The 14,920-nt window shown below is 55.6% G+C and overlaps 1 protein-coding gene across 6 annotated transcripts in view; it reads left to right on the top strand.

Moving 5' to 3' along the window:
- Nucleotides 1-14,326, top strand: part of LARP1 (La ribonucleoprotein 1, translational regulator) — a 47,173-nt gene extending 32,847 nt beyond the window's left edge. For 5 of the 6 annotated variants that reach the window (XM_054216950.1, XM_054216955.1, XM_054216953.1 and 2 more), the window contains 16 exons: nucleotides 76-247; nucleotides 766-897; nucleotides 1,084-1,227; nucleotides 1,927-2,089; nucleotides 2,362-2,506; nucleotides 2,697-2,871; nucleotides 3,941-4,110; nucleotides 4,393-4,752; nucleotides 5,973-6,096; nucleotides 6,710-6,915; nucleotides 7,013-7,119; nucleotides 7,502-7,653; nucleotides 7,942-8,086; nucleotides 8,307-8,416; nucleotides 8,917-9,044; nucleotides 9,638-14,326. In XM_054216950.1, coding sequence (XP_054072925.1) covers nucleotides 76-247; nucleotides 766-897; nucleotides 1,084-1,227; nucleotides 1,927-2,089; nucleotides 2,362-2,506; nucleotides 2,697-2,871; nucleotides 3,941-4,110; nucleotides 4,393-4,752; nucleotides 5,973-6,096; nucleotides 6,710-6,915; nucleotides 7,013-7,119; nucleotides 7,502-7,653; nucleotides 7,942-8,086; nucleotides 8,307-8,416; nucleotides 8,917-9,044; nucleotides 9,638-9,859 — 2,655 coding nt within the window. In that variant the 3' untranslated portion in view covers nucleotides 9,860-14,326. The remainder of the gene's footprint in view (nucleotides 1-75; nucleotides 248-765; nucleotides 898-1,083; nucleotides 1,228-1,926; nucleotides 2,090-2,361; nucleotides 2,507-2,696; nucleotides 2,872-3,940; nucleotides 4,111-4,392; nucleotides 4,753-5,972; nucleotides 6,097-6,709; nucleotides 6,916-7,012; nucleotides 7,120-7,501; nucleotides 7,654-7,941; nucleotides 8,087-8,306; nucleotides 8,417-8,916; nucleotides 9,045-9,637) is intronic. The other variant, XM_054216951.1, reaches the window with a different exon arrangement.
- Nucleotides 14,327-14,920: the final 594 nt, after the last annotated feature.

The raw sequence follows: 14,920 nt of genomic DNA, 5'->3' as shown, positions 1-14,920 counted from the left end.
AGGATAGCTGGGGTCTGCTTCCAGCTCTTCATTTCTCCCACCTCTCACATCTTTCCTGCACTGGTGTGTCTCCAGCAGCCGCACAAAGCACCATCCCTTCGGAAACTGCCTGTCAAGAAAGACATGAAAGAGCAGGAGAAAGGGGATGGGAGCGATGGCAAGGAGAGCCTGAAAACCAAATCAGATGAGTCTGGGGAGGAGAAGAATGGCGACGATGACAACCAGAAGTCAGCCCAGAAGAAGAAAGGTAAGGCAGGACCTGGTAGGGACAGTACCCCAGGCTCGGTCTGTCTCCCCCTCTGCGACCCGCGGTGGAAGTCTCCACTCTTTCCCTGGGCTTTTACTGTGGGGTGCGGTCCCAGTGCAGGGGCAGCTGCGGTGAAAAGGTGTTTGCAGGCTTCAGTGGCAGTAGTCTGCCCTCTGTGCTCTGAGGTGGCACAGAAAAGCCCCTGACTGGGCTGCATCAGCCATGGCTGACATGTGGGCTCGGTCTGTCTTGAGCCTCAGCAGGCAGAAAGGGGCAGAGGAAGGACAAGTGCCGTGACGCAACAGGGGAGTTGTGTCATGTTCCTCTATCCCTGAGAGTCCTGGTTGGAGGCTTTCTGCATCCACCGAGGCCTGGAGGGATGTTTGAGGACTGAGTCGATCTGGAAGGCCTGCCTGCTTTCTCTCCTCCATGTGTGGGGGCTGCGTGGCAAGGGGCTGCGGGGGAGGAAGCAGATGCTCTCTGAACCTGTGTCACACCCAAACCCTGTCCTTTTGCAGGCAACAAACACAAGTGGGTCCCTTTGCAGATAGACATGAAGTCAGAGGTGCCTAGGGACAAAACGGCCTCTCGGAACAACCGGCAAAATGAGCAGCACAGACACCCCTCCAACAACCGCAGCGAGCTGAAAGGTGGGGGCTCGGGCTGGGGACCCATGCCCTGGCTGCGGGGCAGAGCAGGCGCTGATGCCCAGGCACAGCATGGGATGGTGGGCGCTCTTCCTGTGTTCAAATGGCTCCGGGTGCAGCGGGCTTGCTCCAGGGAGGTGCTTTCATCCTGTAACACTCCTCCTGCTTTTGTTTCCCCATCTGCTGCAGGCTGGCACCCGGACAACAAGCATGAACGCAGCTGGCAGGACCATGATGAAACCTCCAGCGTGAAGAGCGAGGGAGGAGCTGTGCGAGGGGCCTTTCGGGGCCGAGGTCGGGGCCGCGGCAGGGGCCGGGGCCGTGGCAGAGGAGGTAATCACTGTATATGTGGTCTTGTGACAGTAGGGAGAGAACAGGGCATGTGCCAAAGTGTGCAGGGCTTGGGCTGTGTGTGAGAGCTGGGTCCAAAGCGGGCTGGGGAAGGCAGAGTGCTGTAGGGATACAGGGAAATACTGTGGCAGGTCATCCCAGCTGATAAGTTGAGCTGCTTTTAATAAAAGCAAATCATACTAGTATTTTAATAAAGGCAAATGTCTTTCAGCTACTCAGGCCAAGCTCTTCCACCTGTTTTTCGCCCCTTGCAGTACCCCTGTGTGAGGAGTGGAAGCATGCTGATACTCTGCATAGGCTTTATGTCATGTTGGGAGCCAAGCAGGAGTCTTGGCTTGGATGGAGAAGAACATCTGCACTGGCATTTGGCAGGGCAGTGTCTGTGCACAGCTTCATTGTAGGGCCTTCTTGTGTCACCTGGGCTGCCTAGTTGCTCCTGGGTAAGAGGGCTCCTGGCCTCTTTGGCTTGGTGTGAGGTTTCAGTGGAATTCCTTCTGTGGCAGAGGCTGAGAGCAGGAGGACATGGGATGTGGGTCAGTGATACCCCACTGTGGGCTGCCATGGGGCCCCAGGAATAGTGCGGAGGCAGCTATTTGTGCAGGAGTCTGGACCCATCTGGCAGCGCAGCCTGTCTAGCAGATCCAAGAGACTCTGTGCTGACCCTTACTGGTTGTTCCACAGGGCACTTCGACTACCAGTATGGGTACCGAAAATTTGAGGGCTCGGATGGCTCCCGCACCCAGAAGTATGCTAGCAACATCACTTACTACTTTGACAACATCAGCAGCGCCGAGCTCTACAGCGTGGACCAGGAACTGCTCAAGGACTACATCAAGCGGCAGATGTAAGCACCACCTCTTCTCTGAGCGTTGATTGTTGGTGGGATGTTCACAGGTGTCTTCGCTGGAGACTGCACAGCTAATCCCGTGGGTAGGGTTAGAGCCGAGGTGTGTTGACTCTGTGCCACTCAGCTTAACAGCACCAGTTTGCCCCAGGTCTGGGCTTCCCAGACTGTCTCTTCTCAGCCTCGCAGTAGCAGAACTGTGTGTGTGAGGAAATATTTTCTCGGGGGTACCCAGAGGAAGTTGACCTCTCACTGATGTGTTGTCCATACAGAGAATATTACTTCAGCGTGGACAACCTGGAGCGAGACTTCTTCCTGCGTCGCAAGATGGACTCAGACGGCTTCCTTCCCATCACCCTGATCGCCAGCTTCCACCGGGTGCAGGCGCTGACCACTGACATCAACCTCATCATTAAGGTGAGGGCAATAAAAATGAACTTTGCTTCTTGCCACACCTGTCTGATGCCTGTTTTCCAGATGGGCTATGGGTGAGATGCAAGTGGGAGCCTTTCCATGTACTTGACTTGGTCCTCCTAGGGAGGAAAGGCTGGAGCTGAGCCATTCAACATGCAGGGCCCTGAGTTAACCAGGTATCATTTGGTTCCAGGCTCTGAAGGACAGCAAGGTGGTGGAAATCGTGGATGAGAAGATTAGGAGAAAAGAGCAGCCAGAAAAATGGGCTCTGCCTGGCCCTCCTATGGCAGACTACACACAAACAGACTTCTCGCAGTTCATCAATTGTCCTGAGTTTGTGCCCCGGCAAAGCTTCCAGAAAGAGACAGGTGAGCACTGGGGGAATGCGGAGGGAGGTGTGGGATGCGGTGTTGGTGCTGCCGCAGGACTGAGACCCTGAGAGTCAGGAGTCTTCCCCAGGGCAAGGCTCTGCTGTTTGCTTTATGCTTGCTGTTGGGAGCTGGTATGGGCTCTGTCCTCAGACCCCTAGAGCACTGCCACTTCCGTACATGGGGAAACACGGAAGAGACTGATTCTGTGACTTCTCCTCTGTGGGGGCTGAAGGGATTCGGGCAGGGATAGTCCTGCTGGAAGTCTCTTGGCTGTGCCTGGAAATACTGTGCTACTGCTGGGCGGAGCAGAGAACGCTCGTGAACCCAACCTTTTCTTAATGGCTGAGGAGATACTGGGCACAAATGGGGCAGCAGGTATGGACCTGTCAACCAAGTGCTGGGGAAGGGTCTGCTGTCCTTCGTGGGCTGCCTCCTGCTCTTGTCACCCCATTGCATGGGGGCTGGCAGGAGCCCAGGCTTGTCCCAAGAGGTGCTGTTGTAAGAGTTAGCGCTTCTCGGTGCTGTCGTAAGAGTTAGTTTTGGCAGGAGAAGGTCTGTTTCCACTGGCTGCAGACTGTCTTCAGAAGGTTTCCCCAAGAGCAACAGAGCACTTGCTTTAGAGCTTTGTGTGTCTGGGAATCTGTCACCTGCAGAGCTCTGTGGCCACCTCTGGCATCACAGCCTTAGAATCATAGAATCATTTAGGTTGGAGAAGACCCTTGGGATCATCGAGTCCAACCATCAACTCCACTCTACAAAGTTCTCCCTTACACCATATTCCTTAACACCACATCTAAATGACTCTTAAACACATTCAGGGATGGTGACTCCACCACCTATAATGACTCCTCCACCACTTAACTGGAGACTTTTTATTTCCCCACCTCCCTGCCCCCCAACACTTGTGGGCAATGTGTTGGTAAGCCTTGGCCACTGGATGCTAGTTAGTGCCACAAGCTGTGCCACGCTGCTAAAATAACTCATCTTCAGTCAGGTACTTTAAGTACACAACCCCCCTGGCTCCTTGCTTCCCTCTAAAGCACCTCATGGCTCTTGTTGGCTCTAGAGTCTGCTCCTGGCTCCCCACGTCCTGCCAGCCCAGTCCCCACCAAAACAGAAGAGGTCAGTAACCTGAAGACGATGCCCAAGGGCCTGTCTGCAAGTCTGCCAGACCTGGATTCAGAGACGTGGATTGAAGTGAAGAAGAGACCTCGGCCCTCCCCAGCCAGGCCCAAGGTAGGTGGTGATGTAGGAGCTGTTGGGGTGGGGATCTCCCAGTTGTCTGGGTGATCTGAGTCCTAGGTAGGCAGGTTTCAGATCAAATAAGGTCTGTTGGTCACCTGGCCCCATCTGACCCCCTTTGGAGCTGCTTCTCAATGGTGTAAATAAGGCGTTCTCCCCAGATGGGCTGCTTCTGGCTGTGGTAAGGAAGCACAGGGCAACAGTTGGGTCTCCAAGCAGTAGGCTTGTGCTGCTATGTGGTCTTTACCCTGTGTCACCCTTGCCCCCTACCTGTAGAAACCAGAGGAGTCAAAGACACCGCAGCAGCAGAAGCAGAAGGACCAAGATGAACCTGAGGAGCTAGACTTCCTCTTTGATGAGGAGATGGAGCAGATGGACGGCCGCAAGAACACCTTCACTGACTGGTCAGATGAAGATTCGGATTATGAGATCGATGATCGGGATGTGAACAAGATCCTCATCGTGACACAGACGCCTCCTTACCTGCGCCGGCATCCTGGTGGGGACCGGACTGGCAACCACACATCCAGGGCTAAAATGAGCTCAGAGCTGGCCAAGGTGATCAACGATGGGCTGTACTACTACGAGCAGGACCTGTGGACAGAGCAGTTTGAGCCAGAGTATTCGCAGATCAAGGTGAGAGCAGTTGATCCAAGGAAGGGAGTACATGTGGGTGTGGAGCTCCTCACAGGGAGCTTTGTGTACAGCAAGCTGGCTGCCTCGCTGGTGTGGGCTGTAAAAGGTGGTACAGCGGGTTACAGCCCACTCCTGGGGTAGAATTAAGCCAAGATTAGACCTCTTGTAGAGCTTGGGATTCCTGGTTCCCAGTGACATGCCCTGCTGTGTTGGGGATAAACACAGCTCTGTAACATGGCGTGAGGCTGCAGCCAGGTAAAGAAAGTGCCAGTAACAAGGTGACCTGGAACATGAGATCCGTTGCTCTGCTGTCTGCCAGGGTGTTGGCAGGCAGTGCCAAATCTATGGAGGGAACCAGGTGTCTCTGCACTGCCTGTAGTGCCCAGCACTCCATGGCACAGTCCCTTGGAGACCGCACTTACTGGGGATGGGTTCATGGACGGCTGGGCTGCACTTGGCCTGTATTCTTCTACGTTTTGCTGCTGGTTTGCATAGGTATGGACTATTTATAGAAGACCCATCTGCTGCTTTGAAGCATTTGAGTCCCAACATGGTGACTCTCACGGTCGGGGACTTGCCTGGGCTCGTTCAGTGACTGAAGTTATTTTGGCTGTGAGGTGGGATGTCCCGTTGGAGCTACCAGCTGGGCTCGGTGTTGCCATGTCTGGTACCTGGCACATTGCTGAAGCAGTGCTGCTCTTTGAGGTGGCAGAAGCTGAGGGTGTGGGGAGAGCAGGTGACAGAGGGCCAGCATGTGCCAGGGGTACGGGCCCTTCAGATGCACGGGAGCATTGTGCCCCACTGCTGGTGTGGCTGGGAGGATGCAGGGAGGAGGCTCTAGGGATGCAAGAACATGGCAGGGGCAGTGTGGTCCTCGCCTAGCTTGCCTTGAACCTTGCTGGACTAGTGGTGACACAGGTAGGTGAAAGCCTGAAAGACGCAAGCAACGATTAGTGGGGCTGCCTTGTAAGATCCGTGAAAGCTTGGGAGCAGCAAGTGGCTCAGATCTGGCCCATGCACGGCCCTGTTTTCTGTTTGCTGCATCTCCCCTTCCTACCTTTGCGCAGCATGTTGCCCTTCCTGGCACCAAGGCTTTGTGGCTGCAGTTGGTGCCCAGCATTGTGGCTGCTGGACAAGCAGTGAGGTGGTCATGATGAGTTGATGGGACGAGGACGGAAGAGGGCAATTGGTTGCTTCATTGTCTTCCTCTTCCAATGCAGCAAGAGGTGGAGAACTTCAAGAAGGTGAATATGATCAGCAGAGAGCAGTTTGACACCCTGACGCCAGAGCCCCCTGTGGATCCAAACCAAGAAGTCCCTCCTGGTCCCCCCAGGTTTCAGCAAGGTAAGAGACAGGGGACATGAGCGTGTGGGACTGAATTCATCCCTTCCTCCTAGCGAGAGGTCCTCAGAGGCTGGGTGGCAGCTGGGGAGAAGGAATTGGGGCCACAGGTATGTGGGCTTATTTTTCCCAGAGCAGTGCTCTTCTCCCAGCTGAATGTTTTGGGGCTCCAGAAGAGGAGACCCTAAAGCAGGGGTGTCCCAGCAGTGAGGAAACTTCGGCGGGCTTTGATGTAATTCCCTGGATGGGACTCTTCTTTTGGACCCTCTCTGAGTACCTGGAAGGCAGTTGCCTGCTGGGCCTTGCTTGCCTGTGCATTCCCCCATCTTTCTCCTGGGAATGGGGGATTTGTAGCTCCTGTTAGCTGCTGGGAAGCAGATACCTTGTGGGATCCCTGGAAGCTCAGTTCTTGGACCTGCAGCTAGGCTTTGGGCTGTCTGGCCAGGCTGGTGACATGCTGGATTTGAAGCTGCTTGCCTCAGAGGGCTGGGATGTGTATCCTTGCATTCCTGCCTCTGCTGCTTCTCATCTGCGAGATGGGTGTCCCTTGGCTGTAATGATGCTCTTGTGCTCAGATCTCAGCTTGACCCGGGGCGGGGGGGTTTTCTCTCTGCAGTACCTACAGATGCTTTGGCTAACAAGTTGTTTGGAGTCCCTGAGCCTTCAACTATCGCCCGGTCTTTGCCTACAACTGTACCAGAATCACCCAACTACCGCAATGCCAGGACCCCCCGGACCCCTCGCACGCCTCAGCTGAAGGACCCGACGCAGACGCCCCGGTTCTACCCGGTGGTGAAAGAGGGCAGGACGATAGATGCCAAGGTGAGAGCCGGGCTGCAGTGTGGGACAGGAGCTGGGCTTTGCCAGATGGGGACTGGGGAGGAAAGGAACACATTTCCTGATGCTCCATGTCTTGCAGACTCCGCGGAAGAGGAAGACAAGGCACAGTTCAAACCCTCCGATGGAGTGCCATGTGGGCTGGGTGATGGATTCTCGGGAACACAGGCCCCGAACTGCCTCTATCAGGTACTGGAGGCAGGCATGCATGATCATAGAGGAGCCAGAAATGGGAAAGGGAAAGTCTGGTGGGAAGGAAGGGGAAAGGCAGTGTCTGGTCTTGCAGGGAAGGTCTCTGGTGAGGTGGCTGCAGAAAGGGATCCAACTTGTATCCCCTGGAAGGAGCTGAGGAAAGTCTGAAGTCTTGGAATAATGAGATGAGACTTGGTTGGGAACGTTGGGTTCCCTTCCGAGTAGGATACAACATGGCTCAGGTCCAAAACCCAGAGTAGAAGGTCACAGAGAGTCAGTGGGACCAACAGACAAGCACCACAGGGTGGAGCGTGACCCCGGTCTGCTGCCAGCTGGGCGATGCCAACGAAGGGGATTGATGGGAGTCTCTCTTGCTCAGCTCCAGCCCCTCGGAGGGGACCCCGGCCGTCGGAAGCTACGGCTGCACCCCGCAGTCCCTGCCCAAGTTTCAGCATCCTTCACACGAGCTGCTCAAGGAGAACGGCTTCACGCAACATGTCTACCACAAGTACCGTCGGCGCTGCCTTAATGGTAAGGATGCCTGCACTGCAGGGCGTGGGGCAGGGTGTCTGTGCTCTGCTGAGCTGGGGGGCAGGGTATAGCGGCGGAGCATGCACACAGAGATAAGCAGGGTGCTACAGGACAACCTTGCCTAGTAGCTGATGTTTCCCTACAGCCTGTGGCCAGCATGAGCTGTGGCTCAGGGTGTCCAGCACTGGGGCTGGGTGTAGCCACAGGTCCCTCCTGAATATGAGGCCCTGTGCAGAGCTGCCTCCCTGGGAGGATCTGCCTTGTAATCATCCCCTTTTCCCAAAACAGAGCGGAAACGACTGGGCATTGGTCAGTCCCAGGAGATGAACACGCTCTTCCGGTTTTGGTCCTTCTTCCTCCGAGATCACTTCAACAAGAAAATGTACGAGGAGTTCAAGCAACTGGCTGTGGAGGACGGGAAGGAGGGATACAGGTAGGAGAGGAAAACGGGAGTGAGGGAAGGAAGGGTTTGCCCTTTTGCAGCAGTCATGGCAGAACAAAGGCAGCATCTCTGCCTTGTGCAAAGGTAGGACTGGGGCCACCCTCAGTCACCTCCTGCTGCTGGTACGCGGCAGGGCTCTTGACTCAAGAGCCTCTTTGCCTGGGTGTTGTATACACCAGCGTCTGAGCACCATGTGCTGCTCTCTTCCCAGGTACGGTCTGGAGTGCCTTTTCAGATACTACAGCTACGGGCTGGAGAAGAAATTCCGGCCAGACATATTTAAGGACTTCCAAGAAGAGACCATCAAGGATTACGAAGCTGGTAGGTGCCTCCTCTGGCCTCCCCTGGGGTTGGCAGCGATGTAGCCCAGCTGCATGGCTGTCCCTGGGGCTCTTCTCATGACTTGGGGTAAGCTACGTAATGCTGTACATTAACGTATGCGATGGGGACCAGCTGGATGTCCTGTTGCTCACTTCACGGGAGAGGGTTGAGTGGATGCTCACCGGCCTGAGGACTGCTGGGGGGTTGGAGGAGGGCAATGGGAAGCTGTAGCGAGGCTGTGATTCCTCTAGGATCTTGCAGTGCCTGAGCCTTGTCACTGCCAGGTCAGCCGAGCCCGGGGACATCCCCTGTCAAGAGGGCTGCCCAGTGCTGATGTAGGTTGCATCCCTCAAGGTTCTCCCTCTTGCCTCAGTTGTGCCCACCAGTGGGACAGGAGGGACTGTGGGGCAAGCAGTGGGGAAGCCTGGAGGGAATGGTTCTGACATCTGGTTTGGCTTTTTGTCCTGCTGATGTCTGGTTTGGTTTTCTCCCTCCTCCAGGACAGCTCTATGGGCTGGAAAAGTTCTGGGCCTTCTTAAAATATTCCAAAGCCAAAAATCTGGACATTAACAGCAAACTGCAAGAATACCTCAGCAAGTTCAAGCGCCTCGAGGACTTCCGAGTGGATGTGAGTAGACACAATGCCTGCACTACACTGATGGCCCCTGCAAACAAACACCCCTTGGCCCCCTCCAAGGAGGATTTCGTTGGTCTGTCCCCAAGTGGTGCTAGGCAGGGGAAGTCAGTGACACCTAGTGTCATGCCCTATCATTGCAGCCAGGCCAGAAAAAAACTTCAGGGTTTAAATATCGCAAATGCACTTCAGGGTGGCTCTCTGGGGAATTGGATGAGCCCATCTTCCTTGATGAGCTGAGAAGGGAGGAGGAAAGTGAGCCCTGATGGCTTGAGTGGAGCCAGCATTGTGTGGAGCTTTGGCTCCCAGACTTCTGGACTGTGCCCCTGTGTGGGAAGGAGGTGCCTAAGAGCAAGTTGTCACCCTTGTGCTTGATTGGAAGTCAGTTTGGCTTTCTGGCAGCAAATCTGGCAGCTGTAGATTTGGAGAGGAGGGCAGCTGTTTGCTTGGGGTGAGCATGCGTGTTCCTTGTGGGTCAGGGAGAGAAGCTGCAACTGGAGGTTTGCAGGAAGGCTGTTCTCTGGTCCAGGGGGAGGGCATCTGCATTTGGAGGAGGCTGTGCTGATACTGGGCTGCTTCTCTTCCAGCCACCCATGGGGGAGGAAGGTGGACACAAGAGATACCCTACGACATCAGGGGGAGATGGCAGGAAGCGCTACCCATCCCAGTCTTCCAGCAAAACGGTCAGCCAGTGCCCATCCAGCCAAGCCCACGCCTCACCCAGCCAGCCTGCACAAGAGGATGCCAAAAACCTGAGCCAGCAATCCCCCGCCCCGTCGGCTGCAGAATCGCAGACAGTGGGGAAGTAGAGAGCCTGCGGCGTCTGCTTCCTGACGGGGTCGGGGTGGGGTTGGTGGGGGACTGGCTCAGAGAAGGGGAGACGTGAGCAGGTGGGACAGGAAGGGAGCTGGAAGGTGGGTGTCCAGGAATAGGCTGCTCGGGAGAAACTTCAACGCACACGATTTTTTCTCTTGTGGCTGGAAAGCAAAGACGATCTGGATCTAAAACACCATTTTGCTATTACAACCCTGACCAGAGCCAGACCTGCTCCCAGCAGACCCACCCTTTGCTTTCCCTCCCCTCCTGTGCACACACTCATGTCTTAGTGTCTCTTCAAAAAAAAAAAAAATGTTTTGGCTGGGTTGGAAAGGGGAGATTTTTTTATTATTATATATATATATCAAGTTTTAAATTATTGCTAGAAGTTTGTCTGGATTTACCAAAACAAGTCTGCTCTGTGCGGCCCCAACGACTCCCTCTGTGTCCCCCCTCGGATCGCAGGGCAGCCTGCTTAGGAAGCTCGGAGGAGCGAGGTTCCCTGATGGGGGACCGAAGCCGTAGTGTGTCACGATGCTGCGGAGCCTCTGATCTCCATGACCTGGCTGATGTCTCCCATTCCACGTGCGGTGGTGCCCCTCCAACACTGACCGCCGCGACAGGAGCATCACCCTGTTCGTCGTCCTGGTCCCTCCTCCCCAGCGTCTTCACCTTCAACCTTCCCGAGGGTCTGGCTCTCCCTTTGCCCGCCTCTCTCTCCCTTCCATCACGGACAATTTGGAAGTCAACCAAAGGACCTTTGCCAAGGATAGGCTTGTTCTGACTCCTTCCTGCGAGGACGGCTGGTGGGAGGCCAGCAGGCACCTGGACTCGAGCCTGTGCGGACAGTGCACCCGCTGCCCCAGGAATTACCATCGCATGCAAAGACAGGACTTTGCTGAAGGAGGTTTTCTCTTCCTTTTCCCTTGGATAAATGAAACGACAACAACAGAAAAACAACCCCACAAACCCCTCTAAACCAACAACAACAACAACAAAAAAACTCTTTAAAAAGACACATCTCCCTTTGCTTTCTTCCTTGGAAATATTATTGAAGAAAAAAAAAAAAAAAAAAAACAAACAAAAAAACAAAGAAACAAAAAAAACCCACAAAAAAAAAATGTTGCCTTATGGTGGAGCTGGACCGGGGAGGCTTGCTGGCTTCCTGCACCCTGGGGCGCACTGGGCTCTTGGCCCCCCGACCTAGAGACTCCTCACGGCATTGCTGCCGAGCTGATCTTCCCCGCGGCCTTTCCTCTGACTCTGCAGCTCGCTCGGATGCCTCCCCCCATCACGGAGCTCCCCCTGCCAGCCCTGATTCTCGTGGGGGAAGGTGCCGAGGGCAGTCAAATCCAAGACTTGTGCTGACGAAGTAGCTGAAGCCGCTATGTTGTGTATATACCGTTGTAGCATCCTCCCTGTGACAGCGACTGTACGTGCTTACGGCCTCGCTTGGCCCCCCAGGGTCTCCCCGTGCTCTCCCCGGGCAGGCTGGGGTGGGAGGTGGGTCTGCTCCACTCTGCGCCTCCAGCCTGGTGGGGAGGTGAGCGGGGAGATCCATCACAGCAGCCGGAGGGACTGGTCCTTGCCGCAAGCGAGCGGGAGGGCTGGCGTGTCCCTGATGCCACTTAATGCTGTAGACTGATGAGGGAGCGATGCAGCCCTGGGTAACCCATCTCTCACAGCCGTCACTGGCTGCTGGGGGGCGCGAGTGGAGACCTGCCCGGCAAAGGAGGGCTCTCCCATGCGTTTCCTTGTGCATCATGTCTTGGTGGGGGCCTGCATGGAGTCTCCAGCTCAGGGCAGCATCCCTGTGCATCTCCGAGGGCTGAGATAACGCCGCGCTGCTCCTTGCTCAGCTGAGGCAGGGGGGTGGCTGCAGAGCTGCTGTGGCATTTGCTCAGCTCCTCTGCCCAGCACTGGGTGGGCTTGGGGAGGCAAACCCTCCCCGGGCTCGAGAGCTGCGTTCCCTTGTGGGGGGCATGTGTTGGAAGGGTGAGATCTGCACTGGAAAGTCGTGTTCCCACCATAAGTGTGGAAGCTCCTTTTCAGCCAGAGCTGCTTGCCTCGCTGTGCCCAGTCTCCTGGGTTGGGATACCTGCTCTGCAGCTGGTTTGGTTGTGGCTCTGGCACCACGGCAGTGGGCACCACAGTGGGCTACTTAAAGATGCAGTTAATTGCGTTACCCTCTCTACAAAATCAGAAGCTGGTAACAAACAGTGTTTTCCCAAAGTATCTAGTTGATCCAGTGCTGTGTCTGGTAGCTGGGAGGAGGAGTCATCTCCGCAGGGCTGTCCCCGTGCGGCTGTGGGGCTGGCGGGTGGGAGCAGGCAGGAGCTGAGAGCGGAGGTCAGGATGGGGAGCCTGGGCGAGTTGTCCATCAGCAGCGGCTGTGGGTGCTGGTGGGGCCCTGGCTGAAGCTGGCGCCTTTCCGAACTGACGCTGCGCCGAAGATGCTGCTTTAGTCGTTTTTGGGGAGGAGGTGGGCTGGTCCACGTGGAGCAGCTTCGTGAACTGCTGCTAGAACTGAAAGCACAGCTGGGTTTGAGCGAGGCTGGGGAGATGCTGCTTTGATGTTTTCCTGGTGGTGTGATCCTGCCCTGGTCTGCCCGCTCCCGCCATGTCGCCCTGCAGCTCGGGACCGCTGGCAGGCCCCACTTCAGCATGGCGACCTGTCTGAGGCCGCGGCTTGCTCCGTTACAGCAGCAGCGCCCTGGGGTTGCAGGGTGGCAAGTGGGCAAGTAGCGCTCATGCAGTGCTGCGGCCGTGACTGTTATCTCTGGATTTCCCCTCTCTCGTGAGCTGGAGTCAGGTCTCTGAGGTTACGGTTGCGGCCGGGTTTGCCCCTGATTTGGGAAGGAGCCTCAGAGACCGGAGATGGGGCTGGTCAAGGACACTGGAGATGGGTTGCTGGTTGTTCACAAGTGGAAGTGGGTCTGGACGTGCCGTGTGGTCCTTGCTGCTGTGTCCCCGTGCTCCTCTCATCGGTGCGTGTTCTCTTTTTGAAGCCAATTGTCTGCGTTTTAGCAACAAATTAAATAGGAAACGAGGAGGAACAAGCTCCTCTGTGGAACAACTCGTGCCGTGGAGTTGTTGCTTGTGGAGCAGACTGGAATTGCTTGGGTGGTAGAAGAGGTAAGAAATATCCCAGAGAATTTCCCCAAATCTGAATTGATTTAAATTATTTTTTAACTTCTAAGGCTGAGACTCTAGTCTTGGCACGGAAGAGTGTGTTTTGGTTTTTGTTTTTTCCCCCCCTCTGCTGAGTCAGTGGTTTGTCACATCGGTGTGGCTGAGGGCCCCGAGCGAGACCCCCTGTTTCCCAGGGGAAGATGGGTTAGAAGAGCAATCCCAGCGGTCCCCCACCCCTCCGGGTTTGCAGACTGTGTGCCTTGTCTTACTGTTTTCTTGGGCAGCAGCACAGCCGGGGAGCGAAGGAAAGATGTGACAGCCTGAGGCGGTGGCACTTGCTCCCGCCTGTCCTCCTCCGGACTTTGGGAACAGAGGCAGTATGGCTCTGCGGGGCGCGATGCCCACCGGTCACAGCGTGGGTGGTGGCAGAGGACAGGGACATCGATGCTGTGGTGACGGGGCAGCATCCTGCATCCCTGTGCTGTGCGGGGGCCGTGGTCTGTGCCAGGCTGACACCGCAGCAGGGCTTTCCCCCATCTTACAGCGTGCGCAGGGGACAGGTCTGCAGAGGCACCCGCTCACTCCACCCCCGGACAAAGGGACAGCTATCCAGAGAGGGGTTTTGCTTTGAGCTTGGATGCTTCATGATCATGTTTTCTGCTTTTTTCTTTTTTTTTTTTTTTTTTTTTTTTTTGATTTTAGTGGTGTGAGTGGTTGGGCATGTGTACTCCTGTGAACGCTGATCCATCCCGCAGCTCGCAAGGGCTGCGTGGTGCTGGCCACCGGCACGGCCGGAGGGAGCCCCGGCTGCTTTTGGAAAGGCTGGGAGGGGCCATCGGGCCTGTGGGGAGAGAGAGCTCCCCATCTCGCCCCTCTTCTCGGGAGGTCCCCGGCTGCTCCTTGCCGAGGCCCATCTGTGGGATGCGGGCAGTTGCAGTGGGTACAGAGCTCTGGCATGGGGTCAGGAGTGGAGGTGGAAGGTGTGTTTCAGAGGAGGCTTTGTTGCTTTGCCACGCTCATTTGGGGTGGGGGGGGGAAGAAAAAAACTTAAAGTAATAGTCCTGCTGCTCCATTCACCTTTCTGTCCCTCTTCCTGCTGCCCCCCGCGCACCACCGGTGGTGACTTGTCACGGTAGCCCTTGGGGTCCCTCGAGTTTCGGCAGCTGCTCGTCTCGCTTAGGACTGGCCGACCGTACTGTAACAAAACGATGCGTTAACCTCAGTGTCCTGCCGCGTGTCCGTACACGTTCCGCATGGCAGCGCAGAGGGGGCCTTCCAGCTGTTAATGCCTTTCCAGTTATTTTATGAAAAGAAAAAAAAAAAGAAAACTGTAAATGTAGCAAGCTGTGTTTGCAATGCTTATTTTCTCCTGTCTCCTCTGAGACTGGTTATGTCACTTTGTCACTGTTTTGAAATGGATGCTAGGCTCTTTCTAAGAGGGGGTTGCTACACTTGATGTTAAATGCCTCATTGACTCTTTCTTTTTTTTTTTTTTTAAAAAAAGTTTCCAATACAGGCAATAGATGAATGACTCTTTTTTTTTTTTTTTTTTTATTATTATTTTTTAAGAAAATGTTCATCTCGGTGGCGTGGAGTGGGTGGCTGGAGGGCAGCGTTTCAATGAGTAGTTTACAGTTTCACTTTCTGCAGACACTTGAACATAGGACCGATGTATCTGTGACAAGCACATCCCTTGGTGGGAATCTCCAGAGGAGTGGGGAGCGCCCTGGGTGCCAGCCAGCCCCCTGCCATGGCTGGCAGAGCGGGCTGGGGTCACCCCCGGGGTCCCCACGCTGTCCCCCTGCGGCTCGCTCCCCAGGCGTCAGCCCTGCGCGGGGGCTGGCTCGTGCCGGCGGTGGCCCTCGTGGGAGGGTGTCCCTGGCACCACTTGGTCCTCCAGCCTCCCCAGTGCAGCCCCACGC

Source organism: Rissa tridactyla, chromosome 11 (genome assembly GCF_028500815.1).
Source record: "Rissa tridactyla isolate bRisTri1 chromosome 11, bRisTri1.patW.cur.20221130, whole genome shotgun sequence".
Lineage (NCBI taxonomy): Eukaryota > Metazoa > Chordata > Aves > Charadriiformes > Laridae > Rissa > Rissa tridactyla.
Note: the sequence above shows the minus strand (reverse complement) of the source record. Positions and strands in the feature narration are given on the sequence as shown.